The sequence below is a fragment of the Lepus europaeus genome, chromosome 8, assembly GCF_033115175.1.
Source record: "Lepus europaeus isolate LE1 chromosome 8, mLepTim1.pri, whole genome shotgun sequence".
Classification (NCBI taxonomy): domain Eukaryota; kingdom Metazoa; phylum Chordata; class Mammalia; order Lagomorpha; family Leporidae; genus Lepus; species Lepus europaeus.
The window spans coordinates 74624734-74647318 of NC_084834.1; the positions used below are offsets into that span (position 1 = coordinate 74624734).

General features: G+C 38.0%; 1 protein-coding gene across 1 annotated transcript in view; it reads left to right on the top strand.

Annotated features, from left to right (window-relative positions):
• The window catches only part of SLC9B1 (solute carrier family 9 member B1), a 133405-nt gene extending 122567 nt beyond the window's left edge, over nucleotides 1-10838 (top strand). The window contains exons 14-17 of the mRNA XM_062199805.1: nucleotides 538-687; nucleotides 5735-5843; nucleotides 7416-7552; nucleotides 10623-10838. Of these exons, the coding sequence (XP_062055789.1) occupies nucleotides 538-687; nucleotides 5735-5843; nucleotides 7416-7552; nucleotides 10623-10838 (612 nt within the window). The remainder of the gene's footprint in view (nucleotides 1-537; nucleotides 688-5734; nucleotides 5844-7415; nucleotides 7553-10622) is intronic.
• Nucleotides 10839-22585: the final 11747 nt, after the last annotated feature.

Here is a 22585-nt window from a genome sequence, read left to right on the forward strand (position 1 = left end):
TAACCGTTGAACATTTTATGGAAATAGAGGTTCCTATTCATTGCTGCATACTTTCTGACTTAAATTTGCTGCTACTTTCCTTTGACAGAGGCAACACATTAAATTTACCCTTTACTGCCCTAAAAGATGTCTCATTACCCCCTGTATTTCTGTGACCTCCATCCTAATTGACCTGTAACAATTATTTTGGATAAAAAGATACTCAAAATTTTAAATTTAATAATTAATTGGATAGTATATGGAACTGAAGGTTATAGGGGTCCCTCCTGTTATCTTCAATTACAATTTAAGTATTATAAACACTTTAATAACATTCATATCAGATGTACTGGAAGTTGAACCTCTAGTAATCAAAAGTCTTGTTACTTGCTAGTAAGTCTGCTAAAATGCATAGTGAGGAAGGAAATTGACATTTTAGACACTCTTTAATATAATATTTTGCAATATGATATCACAGGTTCAAAAATAAATGATAATGTCAAATTGTGTGTCATGTATTTAATGTAAATTAATTTCTAAATATCTATCTAATTCTAGTCAAAACTCCCATTGAAGAGAGCATTCCTTATTTTGAGTATGTGTGTCTCTGCTGTCTTAGGCAGCCAACGTATTGGTTTGCATGGAACTGGAGGATTATGTACATTAGTGATGTCTTTCATTGCAGGGAAAACATGGTCTGAAGAAAAGGTGAATATTTTTAATATACCATTTTAAAATGTATTTTTATTTTCATTCACCACTTAGCAATTGTACACATTTATGGGGTACACTGTGATATTTCATTATTTGCATACAATGTGTAATGATGAGATCAAAGTAACTGGCATAGCCATCCCCCTCAGATAATTACTATTTCTTTGTGTTGGAACCATTCAAAGTCCTCTCTATTGCCCATTTTAAAATATTCAGTTAATTGGCTGGCGCTGTGGCTCAATATACTAATCCTCCGCCTGTGGCCCCGGCACACCGGGTTCTAGTCCCGGTTGGGGCGCCGGATTCTGTCCCAGTTGCTCCTCTTCCAGTCCAGCTCTCTGCTGTGGCCCAGGAGTGCAGTGGAGCATGGCCCAAGTCCTTGGGCCCTGCACCTGCATGGGAGACCAGGAGAAGCACCTGGCTCCTGGCTTCGGATCAGTGCGGTGCGCTGGCCAGAGCGTGCTGGCCGCAGCGACCATTGTGGGGTGAACCAACGGAAAAAGGAAGACCTTTCTCTCTGTCTCTCTCTCTCTCTCTCACTGTCCACTCTGCCTGTCAAAAAAAAAAAATCAGTTAATTGTTGTCAACCATAATTATCCTACTGTGCTACAAAACATTCACCAGAAGTTACTTCTCCTATCCCACTGGACTCTTGTACTCAGTACTCATCCGCTCTCCATCTTCCTCCTCCACACCCTTTCCAAGGTCTGATAACCACTATCTATTCTTTACTTCCATGAAATCAACTTTTTTTCTTTCACATAATACAATTTTTAAATAAAAAATAGCGGCAGACATTGTGACACAACCATTTAAGCCAACAGTTGGGATACCCACATCTCCTATTAGACTGCGTTGGTTTGATTCCTGCCTCTGCCTCCACTTCCAATCCATTTTCCTATAATTACCTGGGAGGCAGTGGGCGATGACTCAAGTACTGAGTATTTGGTACTCATGTGGGAGGAACAGATGGAGTTGCTATTTTCTAGCTTCAGCGAGGCCTGACCCCAGCTGTTGTGGGCATTTGGGAGAGTGAACAAGTAGATGAAGATCTTTCTGTCTCTCTCTCTTTCAAGTGAATAAAAATGAATAAACATTTTTAAAAATAAATAAAAGACAAAATAACTAATTTTTATATTTATAATGGACAATTAGGAAATCCCCTCATCCTAGATGAAAAATGTTCCCAGGCCATTTGTGTCCGCAAGGAAGTGTATGAATCAATAAGGAAACAGAATATTAATGCCGGCACTGTGGTGCAGCAGATTAAAGCCCTGTCCTGCAGTGCCGGCATCCCATATGGGCACTGGTTTGAGCCCTGGCTGCTCCACTTCCAGTTCCCTGATAATGTGCCTGGGAAAGCAGCAGAGGATGGCCCAAGTTCCTGGGCACCTGTACCCAGGTGGGAGACCCAGAGGAAGCTCCTGGCTTTGGATCAGCTCAGCTCTAGCTGTTGTGACCATTTGGGGAGTGAACCAATGGATGAAAGACCTCTCTGTGTTTCTACCTCTCGGTAACTTGTCTTTCAAAGAAATAAAATAAATCTTTAAAAATATATATATAAACCAACTTTGGACTTTTAAAAATATATATTTAGGAAAAACACTTAGAAATATACTAAAATGCAATCAGAAGTTGCATTATCACATCAGGCCTTTCCCCAAATTGTATTTAGTATAATTATATAACTTTTATTAATTTAAGTCTTATATGTTAACATTTTAATCATATAATTAATCCATGAAGATTATCCTCCATCACTCCTATCAAACTCACTTCCCACAATTAATGATTTCATCTAACCAATCCACTAATTTAAGACATTTCAATCTTTTTCATTTTTTGTATTTCATATGATGCTGCCATAAACAATCCTGTCAATGTGTCTTTTTTACATCTGCACAAGGACGTCCATAAGCATAGATTCCTAGAAATGGAATTTTGGGGTTACAAAATAATTTACCTTTATTTTGATGGTATTGTAGAATTACTACTTGCAAAATATTTTAGTTGTTTATACCCCTACTAACAGTGTAGGAGAATAGTTAATACTTAAAATTTTCAGCAATACTGGAGACTCTCAATTAGTTCTTTTTTTATTTTTTTAACCATCAGATGAGTAAGAAACTAAATGACATTGTTTTTTTTAATTTACATTTCCCTGATTAGTAGTGGAGTAAGTTTCTTCTCATATATTCCTTCTTAACTGCTTATTGATTCTTTGCCCATTTTATTTAATTATTTACCTTGTTGTTTCTATCTTACAGTTTGTGTGTTAGGGCTTCTGATCCTTTGTTATGTATTCATTGCATATACTATTTACTTATCTTCAACATTGTTTATGTTATCTTTTGTATAAAAGTAAAATTTCCTATAGCCAAACTTATCCATTTTTCCTTTCGGTTTGGGATTCTGCATCCTGAATTTTTTGTTTGTGTTGTTAAAATTTTTTTAATTTATTTATGTGAGAGACACTGAGAAAGAAGCAGATGAGTAAGAGTGAGAGAGACAGAGACAAACAGCTCCCATCTGCTGGCTCATACCCCAAAAGCATTGTATGGCTGGGTTTGGACTAAGCCAAAACTGGGAGCTGAGAACTCAATTCAGATCTCCCATATAGATGGCAGCAACCCAACTGCTTGGGCTATCACCATTGCCACCCAGGGTCTGCATTAACAGGAGGCTGGAATCAGCAGCTGTAGCTGTGAAGTGAATCCACATACTCTGATATAGGATGTGGGCATCTTAATCAGAGTCTTAACTGCTAGGTTAAATGTTTACCCCATGGATTCTGCATCCTGTTTAAGAAAGACTTCTACATCCAAGATTGTAAAAGTATAAACATTATAAAGATATACTACTATATTATCTTCTATTATGTTGGTAATTTTTGTTCATTATGTTTTTGCATTTAGTTCTTTATCTAGACTTTATTTTGTGAATACTGTGGGGTAAAGATATATTCATATATGTGTGTATGTGCTGTTGTAAGCATTTGGAGAGTTCAACAGTGAGTAGAAGCAAGTCTCTCTCTCTCTCTCCTTTTCAAATAAACAAATATAATAATTTTTAAAAATTAATGAATAGGCCCAAGTGCTTGGGCCCTTGCTACCTACATGGGAGACCTGGAAGAAGCTTCTGGCTCCTGGCTTCAATTTGGTTCAGGCCTGGCTATTGCAGCCATTTTGGAAGTGAACCCAGCAGATGGAAGATCTCTCTCTCTCTCTCCCTATCTCTGTAATTCTGCCTTTCAAATAAATCTTTAAAAAGAAAAACCTAGATTTTATCCCAAATTATATAATTCTTTTTCATATGAAAAAAGAAAGAAACAAGATGAGACCAGGGTTGTGACACAGTGGGTAAAGCCACCACCTGTGATGCCAGCATCCCATAAGGGCACCTGTTCGAGCCCTGGCTACTCCACTTCCATTCCAGCTCCCTGCCAATGCACCTGGAAAGCAGCAAAAGAAGTACTTGAGTCCCTGCACCCACATGGGAGACCAGGATGAATTTCATGGCCCCTGGCTTCACTCCAGCCCAGCTGTGGCTGTTACAGCCATTCAGGGAGTGAACCAGCAGATGGAAGATCTCTCTGTATCTCCCTCTCTCGCTGTTAACTCTACCTTTCAAATAAATAAATATTAAAAAAAAAAAAGGAAGGAGGGGGAGGAGAGGAGAGGAGAAGGAGGAAGAGAACAAAATAAGAGAAGGTGGAGGAGAAGGAGATGAAGGAGAAGGAGAAGGAGAAGGAGAAATTAACAACTTTTAAAGATTAAATAAAGAGGCCAGCACTGTGGCGCAGGAGATTAAAGCCCCAGCCTGCAGCACCAGCATCCTATATGGGAGCCAGTTCAAGCTCTACTTCCAATCCAGCTCCCTACTGTGCCTGGATAAGCAGTGGAGGATGACCCAAGTCCTTGGGCCCCTGCACCCACATGGGAGACCTGGATGAAGCTCCTGGCTCCTGGCTTCAGATAACTCAAGTCCGGCTGTTGCGGCCATTTGGGGAATGAAAGAGCAGATGGAAAACCTCTCTTTCTTTCTCTCTTTCTCTTTCTCTCTCTCTCTCTCTCTCTGTAACTCTGTCTTTCAAATAAATAAAATCTCTAAAAAAATCTTAAATGTAACAAATAATGTACCCTAAAGAAGAAATAGCAATACTGATTTTTTTTTGTTTTTTTCTTTCTTTTAACTTTACTTTTATAAGCAGCGATCAGAAACTCCAGTCATAAGGGGAATAGTTATGAAGGTGGCTTATGCCCCAAGCAAGGTACCTCAGAGTTCTTATATATGTTCTGTAAACAAAAATAAACCAACTGAGCAGAAAATCTTTCCATCCAGATTGCTGCAGAAGAACCAGACTGTTATACCAGTACAGGCCTTCTTGTAACTAATTGGGAAATGACCCTGGGAGGCATTCATTCACAAAAAGGGGAGCTAGCCAGGCATCTGAATAAGAATCTAATACCCATCTTTGATTTGATTTTAAGAAAAAAAAATGACTTTGAAGTATTCAACATAGTTCTTCTGGAAGCAGGTCTAACAGAATATCAGATTTTTTTCCCTAGTAGCTAATGACATTTTTACCTTATAGCCTATGACATCATAAGGATTCATTTTCCTGGGACTAAGTTCTAGGGTGATTGTTAGCAGAGGTCTTCTCAGCTCCCTTCTGCAAGTCCAGATGTTTGCACGAGCCAGATAGGTTCTCATTACGAGTGATGCAGTTCTGTCGCTGTTCAGTTACCTTACAAACAAAGGTTTGCGCTCTAATTGTGCATCTCTTAATCTCCCAAGATCTCACTTGTTCTGTGGCAAAATGATCAAACCACATTTTTTATTTTATACATTAGTATGTTTCTTTTAGTCAAATTTTACCTAAATGTTTGTATAAAAGAATTAACATACTCAGTTTTTATTAACTGGGTTTTAACATTTCTCCTAAAAGTGAAATAAGTTTATTAAATGTGGTTAAACTTCAAATCTCTCAAATGCATTTATCTTCTATGTGCCACAGTAACTATATTTCTCCTTTCCACAGATTAGAGTCCAAAGTTTTATTACAGCTGCATGGAATGTTTTTCAACCTCTTCTTTTTGGTTTAGTTGGATCAGAAATATCTGTGTCAGCTCTTGAACCAAATACAATTGGTAAGAATAATTAGAGCACAAAAAATATAAAATTCAAAAATATTTAAGAAATTATCAATTTTTAAATTTTATTTACAATATATCTTTTTAAAAACTCATAGATACTATGTGACATACGTATATTTGCCCTTCCTTATACTGTGTGATTTTTTTTTCAGAGATAGCTTTGACTCTCTTCCCTGGATAATCTGAGAAAATAGAGATTAAGATTTCTTTTCTGTGGAGAAATACTTGATGCTATCAGGAGCTTTTAAATACTTCCACTTAAAAGTATTTCCAAAAGGTCTATTTCTTCAGAATTGAATTCAATTTAAAATTTGTTAGTTCAGGGGCCAGTACTGTGGCACAGTTGGTTAACACCCTGGCCTGAAGCGCAGGCATCCCATATGGGTGCCGGTTCTAGTCCGTGCTGTTCCTCTTCCGATCCAGCTCTCTGCTGTGGCTTGGGAAAGCAGTAGAAGATGGCCTAAGTGCTTGGGCCCCTGCACACATGTGGGAGACTCGGAGGAAGCTCCTGGCTTCGGATCAGCGCAGTTCTGCCCATTGCAGCCATCTGGGGAGTGAACCAGCAGATGGAAAATCTCTCTCTCTCTCTGTCTCTACCTCTCTCTGCAACTCTTTTTAAAATTTTTTTTAAAAAATTTGTTAGTTCAGAATTGAATAAATGTCATCTATCTTCTTATATATGATGTTTCTACCATTAGGTAACTCTTGCACTGTATGCTGAATTCTCAATCATATTTGTATTTTTAAATTTTTATTTATTATTTATTTGAAAGAGAGAGAGAAAAAAGAGAGACACTGAAAGACAGAGATCTCCCATCTGTTGGTTCTCTATCTAAATGCCACAACAGCTGTGGCTTAGCCACGCAGAAGCCAGGAGCCAGGAACTCAATCAGGTCTTCCCCATGGGTTTTGGAGACCCAGCTACTTAAGCCCTTGCTGCTGCCTTGCAGGGTGCATTTTAGCAGGAAACTAGAAGTAGAAGAGGAATTAGGACTTGAACCCTGGCACTCCAACATAGGATGCAGGTGTCTCAAATGGTGTCTTCACCACTAGGCCAAACACATATTCCTGCATTTTTTTTTTGAAAACGATTTATCTTATTTATTTGAGAGGCAGAATTATGGAGAGAGGTAGAGACAGAGAGAGAGATAGAGAGGTCTTCCATCTGATGGTCCACTCCCCAATGTCCGCAACTGCCAGAGCTGAGCCGATCCAAAGCCAGGATCCAGGAACTTCCTCTAGGTCTCCCACGCGGATTCAAGGGCCCAAGGACTTGGGCCTCTTCCACTGCTTTCCCAGGCCAGCGCAGAGAGCTGGATCGGAAGTAGAGCAGCTGGGACACAAACCAGCGCCCATATGGGATGCCTGTGCTGCAGGCCAGGGCTTTAACCCACTGTGCCACAGCGCCAGCCCCATCATTTTTTATAATTATTAAATTCTAACTTAAAACTAGACATAAAGGAGCAGTAACTTTAAAATGTTTTCAAAAGTTATAGAAAGCAATCTCTAGGCATATGCTTTCTTCCCAAATGTCTTTTTATTTATGTTTGTTTTTATCTGTTGTAGGCGTTTGTGTTGCTACCCTCAGTCTGGCATTGTGTGTTCGAATTTTAACCACATTTCTGTTGATGTGTTTTGCTGGTTTTAATTTTAAGGAGAAAATATTTATTGCTTTATCATGGATGCCCAAAGCTACAGTCCAAGTAAGAACATATTAAATCATTCTAACAATTTTATGATTATTTTTTAAAATTCTGAATGAAAAAGGTAAGGCTTACTGGCCTTACTTTTAGATTGCTTGTTTGACAATAATTATTTATTAATAATAATGTAACCTCTTTGAAACTGAGTTTGAAAGCAATTATTCTGAAATTGAAAAATGTACTTTTAATGACATACTTCTTAAAGTTTATGGATTGTTCCTAATTTCCTAAAATATAAAAGAGTGTATCTAGAAATTATAATTTTTATATTTTTTCTAATTTTTTAAAAATACATCTTTTCTATCCTGCTACTCATTCTACCACATGAATACACATATATTGTTTTAAATTATACATTTCTATGGATATTTGATTAATTTCAGAGTCCTTGCAATATCCTTTATAGAAAGGACAGGAACATTATTTGCTTTGTTTCTCATTATTTTTCCATGGCACTTAACACAGTGCCTGGCACACATGAGGTAAATAAGCATTGTGTGCCTAAAATAAATATGAATTGCATACCTACAAGAATGAATTAATAAATGAATGAATGAAAAAGGCGACCTTGTAGTTTTGTCCTCTAATTCAATGATTTTCTCCTTCTAAAAGATATTACTACTTGTTAGACTTTTTTAACCTAGCAACATAATTCCTCATTTAATTGGAATTCTTCTCTGCACTGTTATTCCAAAGCAGAAGCTTGTAAATTTCTGTGCAACAGAATTTTCTTTTCTCTTGGTTAGAAAATCAGTCCCAAGGGACCAGATTGCCTATTTTAAATACCATGGTACTTGTCTATAGCATTAGGCAAGTCACTTCTTAATCTCTCTGTGCTGCCATTTCCACATTTTCCAGTGAGTCTGTAATTGAATCTACTTCGTAAGCAGTGTTGTGAGGATTAAATGAGATAATGCACATAAGTGCTCAGCACAGTCTCTGGCACATGATGGTGCTCAAGCAATGATGTTACTAATTAATGATGTTTTTGTTTTCAATTTCTGCTGTAGGGATAATAAATCTGCAAAAGGAGTATCTGTCCATCACTCTATTTTGTCTCCTTACAACAATACATTTGCAATTTTGTTTTTATTATTTCATAATTTTTGTAAAGCAGGGAAAAAAAGAAAAGCAAGTGCTTCCTCAAGTCTTTCAGTATTATTCCTCTTCCGCCTGATCTTGTCTCCTGGATCTAGGCTGTCGTCTGTACAAAGAATATCAAACTGGTTCCAGTGAGTAGCAAGAAATACAAAATTAGTTATTTATGCAAGGAGACAGTCACAACAGCAATGACAGCTGATAAAAATGTGACAGATGAATTGGATGAACAAAATTTTTTAAGTTTTCACTTTCATCTCTTCCTCCATTCTCTGCTGCTTGAAGATACTGATGAAAGTCAAGCAGAACCTTTATATAAATAAATAAATTGTTAAAAATATTCAAGTAGAAAAAATGGAAGATGTTATGAGGGCACATAAAGAATGTAGTTATAAATGTAAGATAAGTTTGCTAACTGGATTCTTCTAAAGAAATAATATTAACTCTAAGTTACTAGGTGGAAATCATTTGTCATCTAATAGCAGTCCCTATATGGTATGTTTCACTTGAGGATTAAACGAGTTAATAAAAGAAAAGCTTTAAGAATAGTAATTGCCATATGATAAATTATATCTAACTATATAAGCATTATTAATTTAGCAATTATCAACATCATCTCTTAAAAGTCAATGGCTTTGGCAGCTCTTTTATGTTCAAAATCTCTTCTAAACTGTAATATTCTTTAGAGCTGGTTTTCTTCCTGATTTATGTTTCTCTCCCTTGAATCGAATACACTGGCTTATATTTAGTAAATAAAAGTTATGTATATAATATATACATACACACAAAACTTGCATGTATATATATATATACATATATATATAAATGAAACCACTTTTAATCACTGACTTGGAATATAGAAAATGATCTTAAACTGGGGGTTCTTTTGTCATAATCTCTGATATTAGACTAATATGTCTACCAGTGCATTATCACTTTGCAACTTCATAAAAATATGTATCTGTATTTAATCCCTAAAAATATTGACAAGTTCAGATGCAAATTAGCAAATATAAAGAAGGATAGCAAGAAATTTGTTTTAAGTAATTAAAAATAAATATGATATAATAAATATGTGGAAAATTTTTGTGACTCTGTAGGTCACTTTAAAACAAAGAATTCAAAGGAATTCATCCCCTGACATGCAGGGAATGAGGACTGAATGGGAAGAGAAACTTATTATTATCTGAATACATGCTGTGTGCCAGGTGTTCTTTCTATTCTCATATTTAATCCTCACAACTATTCCAGTGGGGTTAAGTATGAGGGTACATCAGAAAAAGGTTTGGAAAAAATGGAACCAAAAGATAAGTTAATTTTACTGCAGAAAATCTGAAATGCATGCCTGCTTTTTTCATAATACACATTTTCCATGAACTTTTTGAAGTACTCTCATGTTGTTCAATTTACAAGTAATTAGAAAGAGTTTGAGTTGGTTGTACAAGATCACTCATGTGGTTACAGCAAAAACAGAACTCAAACCCAGTTTGTTAGAAACCAAAACTCCTGTCAGTCCTATGTCACACCACCTCCCAAGTAAGAACAATGAGAAGAACAGCAAATCCTAGCGAATCTTGAAAGCCTTAGTATCTTGTGTTGTCTTATTGCTGCCCAGAACCCAGTGGTACATGGTAAAGGCAACTAAGTAAAACACTGCTTCAACTGAAACACTTAAAGATCTGAGGGTAATGTGAGCACTCAGATGTTTCAACAGGAAAAGGCTGAGAGGACAGGAGTGTAAAATCAGCCCCAAAGAGTTTGAACACCGAGTTGTCCTTCCTATTCTCTATTCTTGCTATTCTCCCAGATATATTCACTAAGCAGAACATAGAACTAATGCATAACCACTTTTACTCTTGTCTCATTTTTTTCTATTAGCCTAGTACTAGCAATTTTTTGTTTGTTATTTTGACAGAGCCATTTACTTTTATTGCATGTTAACTGTGTTTAACATCTTTCCCCCTAAATGCAGGCTGTATTAGGTCCTTTGGCTCTAGAAACAGCAAGACGCACTGCACCCCACTTGGAAGCATATTCGAAGGATGTGATGACAGTAGCATTTTTAGCCATCTTGATCACAGCTCCAAATGGAGCTCTAATTATTGGCATATTGGGGCCCAAAATACTTACACGCCATTATAATCCAAACGAAATAAAACTGCATTTGTCAGCATTAGAACATCATTAAAAGGTTTATTTATTACATCACTGACCTGCTTCTTTTCATGAATTATCTCACATTACAAATATTTAAATGTAGAAATATGTGGAGACTGTTCATAGAACCCAGGATTTAGTGACTATATAACTCACTGTACTACTCAATTCTTTATTTCTAAAATTAATTTAATATAAATAACATTAAATGAAATGTTCCCTTAGTATTTACATGTTTAAGAACAACATAAAAAAAAAATCTGTAAATACCCTAGTAAAGTCATCTATCAGGTTGAGTTTGCTGTCATGATACAAACTAAGCATAATAAGAATTAAATGACCTTAATGACAGCAATAAAAATCTTTGACTATTGAACTTGGTAAAATAGACTAATCCAAAATAGGAGAAATAGAACTCTCCATCACTTTAGTAACTGTTTTAAAAATCATCCAAAAAAAAAAAAAGCAATAAAACAAATCACATATAAATGGGTCAACTAAATAGGTTTTTTTGTTTTTAAACATCATCACTTATATATAAATGGAAATACAGATCATTAAAAGTGTATGAATACAGAACATAAAATGTAGTTTTTACTTAAGCAGTTACATGAATGAGGTTGTTCTTAAGTTTCTTCACTGACACCCCATTTGAACCATTGAACAAATTATACTTAAATTATCAGTAATAAAAATGTAAAAATTGAAATTTAAACATGAAAATATGGAACAACAGCAACGAAAGAAAAAGGAAGTATCTTCATTACCAAACAGATTAACAAATTTGCAGACACTCAGATACTTTCTGAGGCATATCAAAACACCTACATCAAAGGTTGCATTTATTTGAGAGGTATCAATACATCTTCAGTGCTGAGACTATTTGTAGCACTTACAGTATACACAAAGCAGCATTAGACTACTATGGTTCACATTTTTTTTTTCTTTTTTTGACAGGCAGAGTGGACAGTGAGAGAGAGAGAGACAGAGAGAAAGGTCTCCCTTTTGCTGTTGGTTTACCCTCCAATGGCCGCCGCGGCCGGTGCGCTGCAGCCAGCGCACCGCGCTGATCCGAGGGCAGGAGCCAGATGCTTCTCCTGGTCTCCCATGGGGTGCTTGGGCCATCCTCCACTGCACTCCCGGGCCACAGCAGAGAGCTGGCCTGGAAGAGGGGCAACCAGGACAGAATCTGGTGCCCCGACCGGGACTAGAACCTGGTGTGCCGGCGCCGCAGGCAGAGGATTAGCCTATTGAGCCGCGGCGCCGACCTATGGTTCACATTTGAGAAACAGATTTAAGCTTTATGCTACAACTTGCCAATTTAACATTATACCAGTGCAGTGAAAAGTCATCATTTCTTATTGTTTTCTTCTGAAACTCAATAAGCAAGTTATCAATAAAGTAGATGAAATAATACCATGTCTTCTTCCTTATAACAGTAAATTTTAAAACTCAAATACTTTGTATTATGGAAACTTTACCCAGCTGTACAAAGGCTCCCAAATACAGTACAGTCATAAAGTTTTTTCTTTGTAGATTCCATTAATTTATAGTTATTTTAGTGCAGATAAATACAAGACACTACTCCAGATTATTGGGCAACAAAAATATCAATGTGTCATTACCTGTATTTAAATATGAGCATACTACAATCACAACCATGGTAAATTAATGCCCTCATATGTCCTCCACTGCTTCCAGGGTTCCTTTCCATGTCACAGGAGCTAGTTTAATGGATACTGTTGGGTCTCAACCTATCCCTGAAAGTTCCTTTATTAAAAATTTTGAAACTTAACTAATGGAACATCTACAGTCTCAATAAGCTAGTTTTTTTCTTACTCTTCACTAACTAGTTCAAACACAATATATAATGTTTTACATTTTTATAGATGCCTTATTAAAATGATTAAAGGTATCTAAAATACCATCAGTGGATGAAATATTAATAAAATATTTTTATTTTTTTCCTAACTAGAAAAGCTATGGGATTCATAATGAACACAGATATAATAACACTTTAACCCTGCTGTTTTAAAATGTCAATAATAAGAGTAAATGCATGAAGCACAGAAAAGAGCAGGATTTCAGGAGAAAAATCTGGTAAACACTTGAATTTTATATGCCTCAGACACAAAAGGGTTCACAGTGCTTATTTTGTTGAAATCTTTATTTTGTTCAAATTCAAATCTTTATTTTGTTTCTAATTTTGTCCAGATATGAAAAACTAATTCATTACATAATGTATCTTATCAATTTCAGTTTTAAAGTATTCAAGTAATGCAAATCCAAGTATTTTCTTTTGTGGCAACAACACACTTACAGATTGAGCTTCAAAGATAGGGAAAAATTCATTTAAAATAACTGATACACTCTTCTGCCCAAAGACATAAGAACCAAGACTTAACACTATAATCACACAAATGATATGTAATACGAGAAGGGAAAAAAAAGATGGCCCAATATAATAAATGTCTTCTTTTTAAAAAAGATTCAAAAACAGAATGTCTTAATATGTGGCTAGATTTTCAGTAACAGAATATTCTGAAATCTAAAGAAATACAGAAGAAAAACCAGAGTAAGTTCAAATTTCCTGCCACTTTTCCCATAAATGTTCCTGTTGTTTACTTCAGATTTCCTTTGTACTTTTACTGGGAGATTTTCTGCCTTCACCTTCTTTCATGGTGATGTCCATATTTCTGTGTGAGGCAAATCCTTAAGCATCTTTTTTAAGGCTGGATGAGTGGTGACAAATTATTTCAATTTCTATTTGTTATGAAAGGTCTTTATTTCACCTTCACTCATAAATGAGAGCTTTGCAGGTTACAGTATTCTGGGTTGATAGTTTTTTTCCTTTTATGACTTGGAATATATCTTGCCATTCTCTCTTAGCCTGTAGGTTTTCTGATAAGAAGTCAGCTGTGAGTCTAATTGGAGGTCCTCTGAAAGTAATCTGGTGTTTCTCTCACACACATTAGAATCTTTTCTTTATGTTTTACTGTGGAGCATTTGACTACAATGTGACATGGTTAGGATCTTTTCTGGTCATGTCTATTGGGAGTTCTGTGTGCTTCCTATACTTGGACGTCCCTTTCTTTATCCAAATTAGGGAAGTTTTCTGTAACTATGTCACTAAAAAGGCCTTCTAATACATTCTGTATTTCCACGCCTTCAGGAACTCCTAAGACCCATATGTTGAGTTGTTTGATAGCATCCCATAAATCTCCAATAAGTTTCCTATTTTCTTCTTATTGGTTTTTTGTTTTTTTGTTTTGTTTTGTTTTGTTTTGGTCTGATTGTAGGATTCCCAGAAATTTGTCTTCTAACTCAGATATTCTTTCTTCTGCCTCACCAAGTCTGTTGTTAAGGCTTTCCATTGCATTTTTTAGTTGATCTATTAAATTCTTCATTTCCAATATTTCATTTTGATTTCTCTTTAAAATCTCAATTTCATGGGAAAAATGTTCATTCATATCATGTATAGATTTCTTTAATTTGTTGATTTGCTTCTGATTACCTCTAAGTAATCCTATGATCAATTTTGAGTTTCTGGCATTTCTTCAATCTCTTCATTTTCACATTCTGTACTGAAGTGTTGTGTTCCTTTGGAGGCATCATGTTGTCTTCCTTATTCTTATTTCTTGAGTTGCAGTGTCTATTTTTGGGCATTTGTGGAGATACTTGTTTTTTGTTTCCCTGTAATGGCTTTTCTCTTTGAACTTTGCCTCTGTGGATTAGTGGAGCATCTGCTTTTTCAGTGAATACCCTGAGGCATGCGTTGGGTGTGGCCATGGAGCTCTGTTCAGTGCTCCAGGTGAGGGGAGTGTTCAGGGTGACACTCAAATTCTTTTTCATTTTTATTTTATCAGAGGGGCGAATTATCTGCTCTGTTGGCATAGACTCGTGCTTATTTCTCCTCCAAGGAGATCATTGCCTGGTTACTAGCCCCAGTGGGTATAATATTCCATTCACACTGCCACAAGAACCACACAAAGGATCTTTGCAGTCTTCAGTGTGAGCACAGATTCCCTCAGCAAAGACCCTCACCAGGGAATCAGGGAGCCCCAAGCATGTGGAACCACCCACAGTGACTGCCCAAAGACCCATCCATACCCTGCCCCCTCACATGCAGCCACATTGTTTTCACAGCCCCAGCACATACTACTCCCACAGTCAGGAACACCCAGCCCCCTGTCAATTCTCCCAGCCATACTCAGGTATCTCCTCTCAGCTGATTGCTGGATGCAGACATGAGCTGGCACAGTTGTTACAGATGTCCAAAATGGCACCCACCCTCTCTCATCTAGTTACAGGACACTGGTGCCAGGTGGTTGGAGAAAGAGAACTATGCCCCCTTTTTATTCTCTAGATTGGCAGGTACACTGATCCCCACAGGGCTTCAAGCCATACTCATGCCAGATTCTTCCTGCAGCTTGGGCTGCTGCAGTCTAATCTCACCTCACTCTCCAAAGCTGGTGCTGAGGTTCTTAGCTGCTGGAGTCCTGAGTTGTGTGCATCCATGCCCTTCACTTAGGTCCACTGTGTCCCTTTAATTTGTGTAGAGTTTCCTCTACCGTTTTCTCTGGATCTCTTCCCTGAGATTGGACTCTCTCCATGTTTTTGGTGTTTTTTGTTGTTTTTTGATTTTTTTTTAATTCATAGCTTGATTTTCTTTTTGTATAAAAATTTACTTATTTATTTGAAAGTCAGAGTTACACAAAGAGAGGAGAGGCATAGAGATCTTCCATCCACTGGTTCACTCCCCAATTGGCCACAGTGGCTGGAACTGCACTGATCCAAAGCCAGGAGACAGGAGCTTCCTCCGGGATTTCCCGCGTGGGTGCAGGAGCCCAAAGACTTAGGCCATCTTCTGCTGCTTTCCCAGGCCATAGCAGAGAGCTGCATTAGAAGAGGAGTAGCTGGGACTCTAAATGGCACCCATAGGGTGCAGCACTGCATACGGTGGCTTTACCTGCTACACTACAGCACCGGCCCCTCATAGCTTAATATTAAGGAAAGGAGATTCAACTAAATAGATTTTAAAATATGGTCTTGGTGATTATACTTGAATAAATATGGTAAGTAAAAGAACCATAGTTGGAGGATATGTGTTTGACCTAGCAGATAAGACACCTGTTAGAATTCCCAAGTCCCAAATCTAAGTATCAGGATTCAATCCACAGCTCAGGCTCCTCATTTCAGGTTTGTACTAAAGCAGACCCTGGGAAGCACCAGTGATGGCTTAAGTAGTTGGGCTCCTGCTACCCACGTGGGACAGCTGAATTGAGTTTCCTTTTTCTGGCGTCTGTCCCTAGCTGTTTTGGGCATTTAGAGAGTAAATAAGATGGCAGTGTTCCATATCCCTTACTCTCTTGCTCTCTCTCTCTCAAATTAAAAAAAAAATTTTTTGAAGAACCATAATTGGTCTTACATTCATTCTGGAATATCCTTAAAATGTAAGTCTGGTTTAGCAGTTTTTACATGAAACACTATCTTCAGTTTTTATTTACAAAATTAAATCACAAATGGAAATGAATTGTATTTTTTCTGTTAGTATTAAAAGACCCAGGCATTAAAAGGAGCTGGTAGAAATGAGAAATCTAGCCAGAGCCAGCGCAGTGGCTTAACAAGTTAAGTTGCCACCTACAGCGCTGGCATCCCATATGGGTGCCAGTTTAATTCCTGGCTGCTGCACTTCAGATCCAGCTCCCTGCTAATATGCCTGGGAAGGCAGCAAAAGATGGTCCCCAAGTGTTTGGGCTTGTTCTGTCTGCAGTTGCATGTTATTCTGAGCTTGACAGCATAAATTTGTTTTCCTCTGAACTTCTTACAGTTCATCTACAGTTTTCTATATACCTTTCGAAGGTTATGAATCCAAAGTCTTTGTGTTTCACACTTCCACCAATCATTATTTTTACATTGTTAAGGCAGGTCCAAAGAGGCCATGTCTTCTCCCCAAATCTCAATGTAAACATTTGTGAATTCTTTTGCTGTAGCTCCAAGTCCTGCTTCTTGTTCTATATAAGACGTAAACCACCCAACAGATAACTTTGCCATCATTTAGAAGTGACCATTTCATATTTTCAATAGCTCTTTCAGTGTCTTCCATATCTCAAAATGTATAAAACCATAACCCTCAGAACTACATTCATCACAAAGTATCTTAACATGAAAGAATGCCAGCAAAAAAATAGATCATGCAATACTTTATTACTAATGGATTTGTCCAAATTTTTGGTAACTATGTTGTCTACTTTTGTACAATGATGAGTGGCCAGGCACCAAGACCACATGGTACATACTGGCTTGTCCTTATACCAAAAGTAAGGACATCCAAAATACATTTCGCATCTGCCTGGCCAGGAACTGTGGGAGATCCTGTTCCTTCAGAATCAGACACAGAGGACAGCACAGGTTATGTGAAGGTGCCAGTCACTCCACCCAGAGTGGTGGGAGCTAGCTGGGCGCACCCAGTGGGGAGCTCTTCAGTGAGAAGAGACCAAGTGCCAGAGCCCTGTAAGGGACGGAGGCCAGCACAGAGGGACAAAGCTCACCTAGAATCTGAGCTGCTGCATTTTAAAGTGTGCAGCATGCTAGACCCCTGCAGGCTGCAAGCTTTGGGCTAATATGATCCTGTCAGTTCTGGCCAAAGGCCTAGAGCCCATAGGTCCTCCTGGGAGCTGCAGCAGGCTGTAGGCTAGCCAGTGGCCTTGGCTATTTTGCCTGATTATTTTATAAAAAGAAAAAAAGATGTCTCCAGCAATGGAGATGCAGACTTTTTGTAAAATTGGGGGGTAGGGGGTGATGAAGATATTTTAAGGATTTTGGTGGGTCAGAGTAGGAGGGCTTTGTTTAAAATAATGTATGTTCTGAGCCAATTGCTAGGGGAAGGGACCCACTACTGTTTAAATGCGCTGTCTCCAGTGACCTCAGCTTTTCTCTTTTCATTATGAAGAAGTCCAAGCCTTCAGAAAGGTAGGAAAAAACAAACACCCACATAATTACCACCCAAAGCAATAATTGTTAACATTTTTTCAGATTTTCTTCACATGTAATTTTTAAATTTGTGCTAAAATAAATTATTACAGGCACTATGCTGATATTGCTCTGTATACTCAGGCATATGTATATCCAGCATGATGACAACTCCATTATCTCTTTAAAACCAGTTGCCAGTAATTCCTTAAATTATTAAGTACCCAAATATTTTCAAATAGATACATATATTCAAAATTCTTTCATTATTCCCCAATCAGAGCAATTATTATGAGCCAGGATCTAATCAAGAACCAAACCATACGTTGTTATGACTTATCTTGTAATCCAGCACAATTCCTCCACACTCAAACCACTGTTAAATGGCATTGACATTTTGAAGGGACCATGCCAACTACCACATAGAACGTGCCCCATTCTGGATACGTGAAACTTCATGATTTCAGTTAGTTTGCTCCTCTATCCCTGAGTTTCCTGAAATGGGACATTAAATACAAAGATTTGGGTATCTTGAGCATTTTTGGGTAGAGTCATCTGTAGGTGATGCTGTGTACTTCAAATGGCAGCACGTCAGGAAGTGTTTCTAATGTCTCATTCCACTTCAGTGATGCCAGTTTTCACTACCAATTTGAGGTAGTGACTATGAGATCTCTACATTGTAAAGGTACGTTTTTCTAATTAATCTTGAAATATCTTCACTCCATGCAAAATATTCAATACTTTAATAAGTTTTTTAAAATTTAAAATTGTTTATTTATTTGAAAGTGAGAGAGAGAAGAATCTCCCATCTGCTGATTCACTCCCCAAACGGCTGCAATAGTCAGGGCTGGGCCAGGCTGAAGCCAGGAGCCGGTAACTCCATCCTGGTCTCCCATGTGAGTGGCAGGGGCCCAAGTACCTGACCCATCTTCTGCTGCTTTCCCAGGAGCATTGACTCCCAGGCACATTAAAGGGGAGCTGGAGTAGATGGGGGGCAGCTGGGACTCAAACTAGGTGCTCCCACATGGGATGCCAGCATCACAAGCACTGGCTTACCCATCAGCACCACAACACCAGGCCCTCTTTCTCATTTTTAAATTGGATTGTTTTCTTGGTATCGAATTGATTCCTTATATACTTTGCATATTAACTTCTTCTAAGATACATGGTTTTCAAATATTTGCTCCCATTCCATAGACTATGTCTTTATCTGTTGATTGTTCCCTTTACTATGCCGAAGCTTTTTGGCTTCGTGTGATCACATTTGTCTGTTTCTGTTCTTGTTGCTTATGATTTAGGATATTTCCAGAAAATCGGTGCCGAGATCAACATCATAGATCTTTAACTATATGTTTTCTTGCAGCAATTTCAGAGTTTAGGGTCTTATTTTCAAGTCTTTGAACCATTTTGAGTTGATTTTTGTATACGAGATGAGATTATGGTCTAACTTCATTTTTCGGTGTATGAATACCCAACTCTCCCAACACCATTTATTGAAGAGTGTCCTTTCCCCATATTGTCTTCTTGGCATCTTTGTTAAAAACCAATCAAAGATGTGAATTTATTTTGGGGTCTTTATTTTGTTCTGGTGGTCTACATGTCTGTATGTTGGTATCATGCTGTTATGATTATAACTTTGTAGACTAATTTGAAATTTGGTAGTGTAGTGCCTCCAGCTTTGTTGTTTTTGCTGAAGATTTGCTAGTTGGACTTTTCTGTGATTCCATACAAATTTTAGGGTACTCTTTCTTTTTTAAAAAAATACTTTATTTATATTTGAAGGCAGAATTACAGAGGACAGAGGCAGAGAGAGAGAGAGAGAGAGAGGTCTTTCATCCACTGGTTCACTCCCCAAATGACTGCAATAGCTGGATCTGGACTGATCTGAAGCCAAGAGCCAGCAGCTTATTCTGGTCTCCATGCAGATGCAAGGGCCCAAGGACTTGTGCCATCTTCTACTGCTTTCCCAAGCCACAGCAGAGAGCTGGATCTGAAGTGGAGCAGCCAGGATTTGTACCAGCGCCCACTTGGAATGCTGACACTGCAGGTGGAGGTTTTACTCGCTATGCCACAGCACCGGCCTCAAGTATACGCTTTCTGTTTCTATGGAAAATGACACTGAAATTTTATAGAAATTGCGTTAAATCCATCAGATGCTCTGAGTAGCATGGACATTTTAACAATATCCAATGTTCTAATGCATGAGCAAGGTATGTTTTCTCATTTATTTGTCTCGTCTTCAATTTCTTTAATCAATGTTTTATAGTTTTCAAGGCATACATTTTTCATAGCCTTAGCTAAATTTATTCTAAGTATTTTATTGTGGCTATTGTAAATGAGAGTGTTTTCTTGACTTCTTTGTCAGTTTGTTACTAGTGTCAGAAACACTACTGGCTTTTGTATATTGGTTTTGTATCTTTCAGCTTTACTGAATCCATTTATTCTTGCTGGTGGAATCTTTAAGGTTTTTTGCATAACAATCATGTCATCTGCAAAGAGACGATTTCACTTCTTTCTTTTATTTCTTGCCTAATTCTCCTACCATAGCTCCTAGTACTGTGTTGAATAGAAGATATTGAGGGTGGGCATCCTTGTCTTATGCCTGATCTTAAAGGAAAATCTTTCCATTTTTCACCACTGAGTATGATGCTAGTTGTGGGCTTATCGTTTATGGACTTTCTTGTATTGTGGCACATTCCTTCTTTTTTAAATTTATTTATTTGAAAGTCAGACTTACAGACAGAGATGGAGAGACAGAGACATGGAGATCTTCTATCTGCTGGTTCACTCCCCAGATGGCCACAACAGCCAACACTGAGTCAGAACAAAGCCAGAAGCCAGGAGCTTCATCCAAGTCTCCCAAAAGGGTGGCAGAGGCCCAAGTACTTGGGCCATCTTTCCGTGTTTTCCCATGCCATTAGAAGAGAGCTGGATAAGAATTGTAGCAGCCAGGACATCAACTGGCGCCCATAGGGGATGCCAGTATCATAGGCAGCAGCTTTACCTGCTATATCACAATGCCAGCCCAATGCACATTCCTTCTATACTTGATTTGTTGGAAGTTATTAGGATAAAAGAATGCTGAGCTTTTGTGAAATAAATTTTAGGCATCTATGTAGATTTTCATATATTTTTGTCCTTCATTCTGTTAATGTGGTATATTACATTTATTGATCTGTATCTCTTGAACCTCCCCTGGAGAGAATTTAATCTATGGCTGTAATCCCAGAACTGAGGTAAGCAGTCATCTATTTTTGGCTTATATCCACATAGTAAGGTGACCTTTCAATGAACAAAACTTAGCTTTTATCCTCCTGTGGAAACATGAGAACACCTATGCAGACATAGTTGCAAATTGAGGGAGAGAATCTGTTACCATAGGTTTTGAAGACACAGGAAAATACACCACTTGCTCACACTGCTTGTGCATTCTAGTCCTTCTCATGCCCAGTCCTTGATGTGCTACTTCCATTGTGTTACGGATTGCTGATGGCCAGCCTGCCCTTATGACATGGTAGCCCTTATGACAAAGTCATGATGGGATTTAGAGCCACAGGGTCACTTAAAGCCCAGGGATAGGCAATCCATTTCTACCTGCATCCAGTAGCATGCCAGGAGCTATTATGATAGGTAAGTATGCTATAGAATTATATAGTGTATAATTGTTTGCAGATGGCACCTCATAAGACTATATGTTGTGATTCTCCTTTTGAGATTTGCCATAAAACTCTGCATGGTGTCTTTTCCCACTGCATACACCTCTGTATAACCCACTCAAGAGTACTGCTTGCACTGGAGCCTGAACCTGCTGTAGAGCTCTTTGCTTCTCTAACTTCCTATCAAACCTATGGCCAACTTCCTGTCAAAGCCTTGCATATCAGTCAGCAAATGTGTCAGAGCAGTGTTCCAAGTATCAAATATGCTGCCCCAGAGGCCTCTGAGGCATTATACCCCCTTCTTCATGGTAGGAAGATGAAATGGTGATAGGTGAGATGAAAAGGTTTGTCCTCCCTTAGAACCCTAGAATTCCTAAAATCTTTGCTGATGTGTTAGGTCCTTTCATCCTTAGACAGGTTTGCTCTCACTGTTGGGGATGTGTCTCCTCAGGGTGACCAACATACTGTCTACTTCCTACACAGTGCATTGGAACTGATAAAGGACAAATGGGATGCTCTGTAGAATTTATAGATAGTTTGAGTCTTTGGCCTACATTGTGACCAAGGGTAGAAAAGCTAATATGAGGGGTCTTGAAAAAGTTAATGGAAAATTAGGAGTACGGAAAATTACGCATGGATCTCAAGTTGTTTTACAACAAAACAAACCTCTTTTAATTCCATTTTTCCATGAGTTTTTTGAAGTCCTTTTGTGTAACATAGATCTTGGTTAAGACCCTGAATGTAGGGATCTTGTAGGGCATAGTAGGTTAAGCCTCCATCTATGGTACCAGCATCCCATATGGACACCAGTTCAAGTCCCAGCTCCTCTTCTTCCAATCCAGCTCCCCACTAATGTCCTGGGAAAGCAGTATAAGATGGCCCAAGTTCTTGGGCCCCTGCACCCACCCAAAAGAAGCTCCTGGTTCCTGGCTTTGGATGGACCCAGCTCTGGTGGTTGCAGCCATTTGGGGAGTGAACCAACAGATAAAAGACCTCTCTGTCTGTCTCTCCTTATATGTAACTCTGCTTCTCCAATAAATAAATAAATCTTTTTTAAAAAATGGAAGAAGAGGGGTGGTGGAGGGAAAGAGGAAGTGGAAGAGTCCTTTGCTCCAAAATAACATTCTGTTAACTCAGAATTTCAGATAGG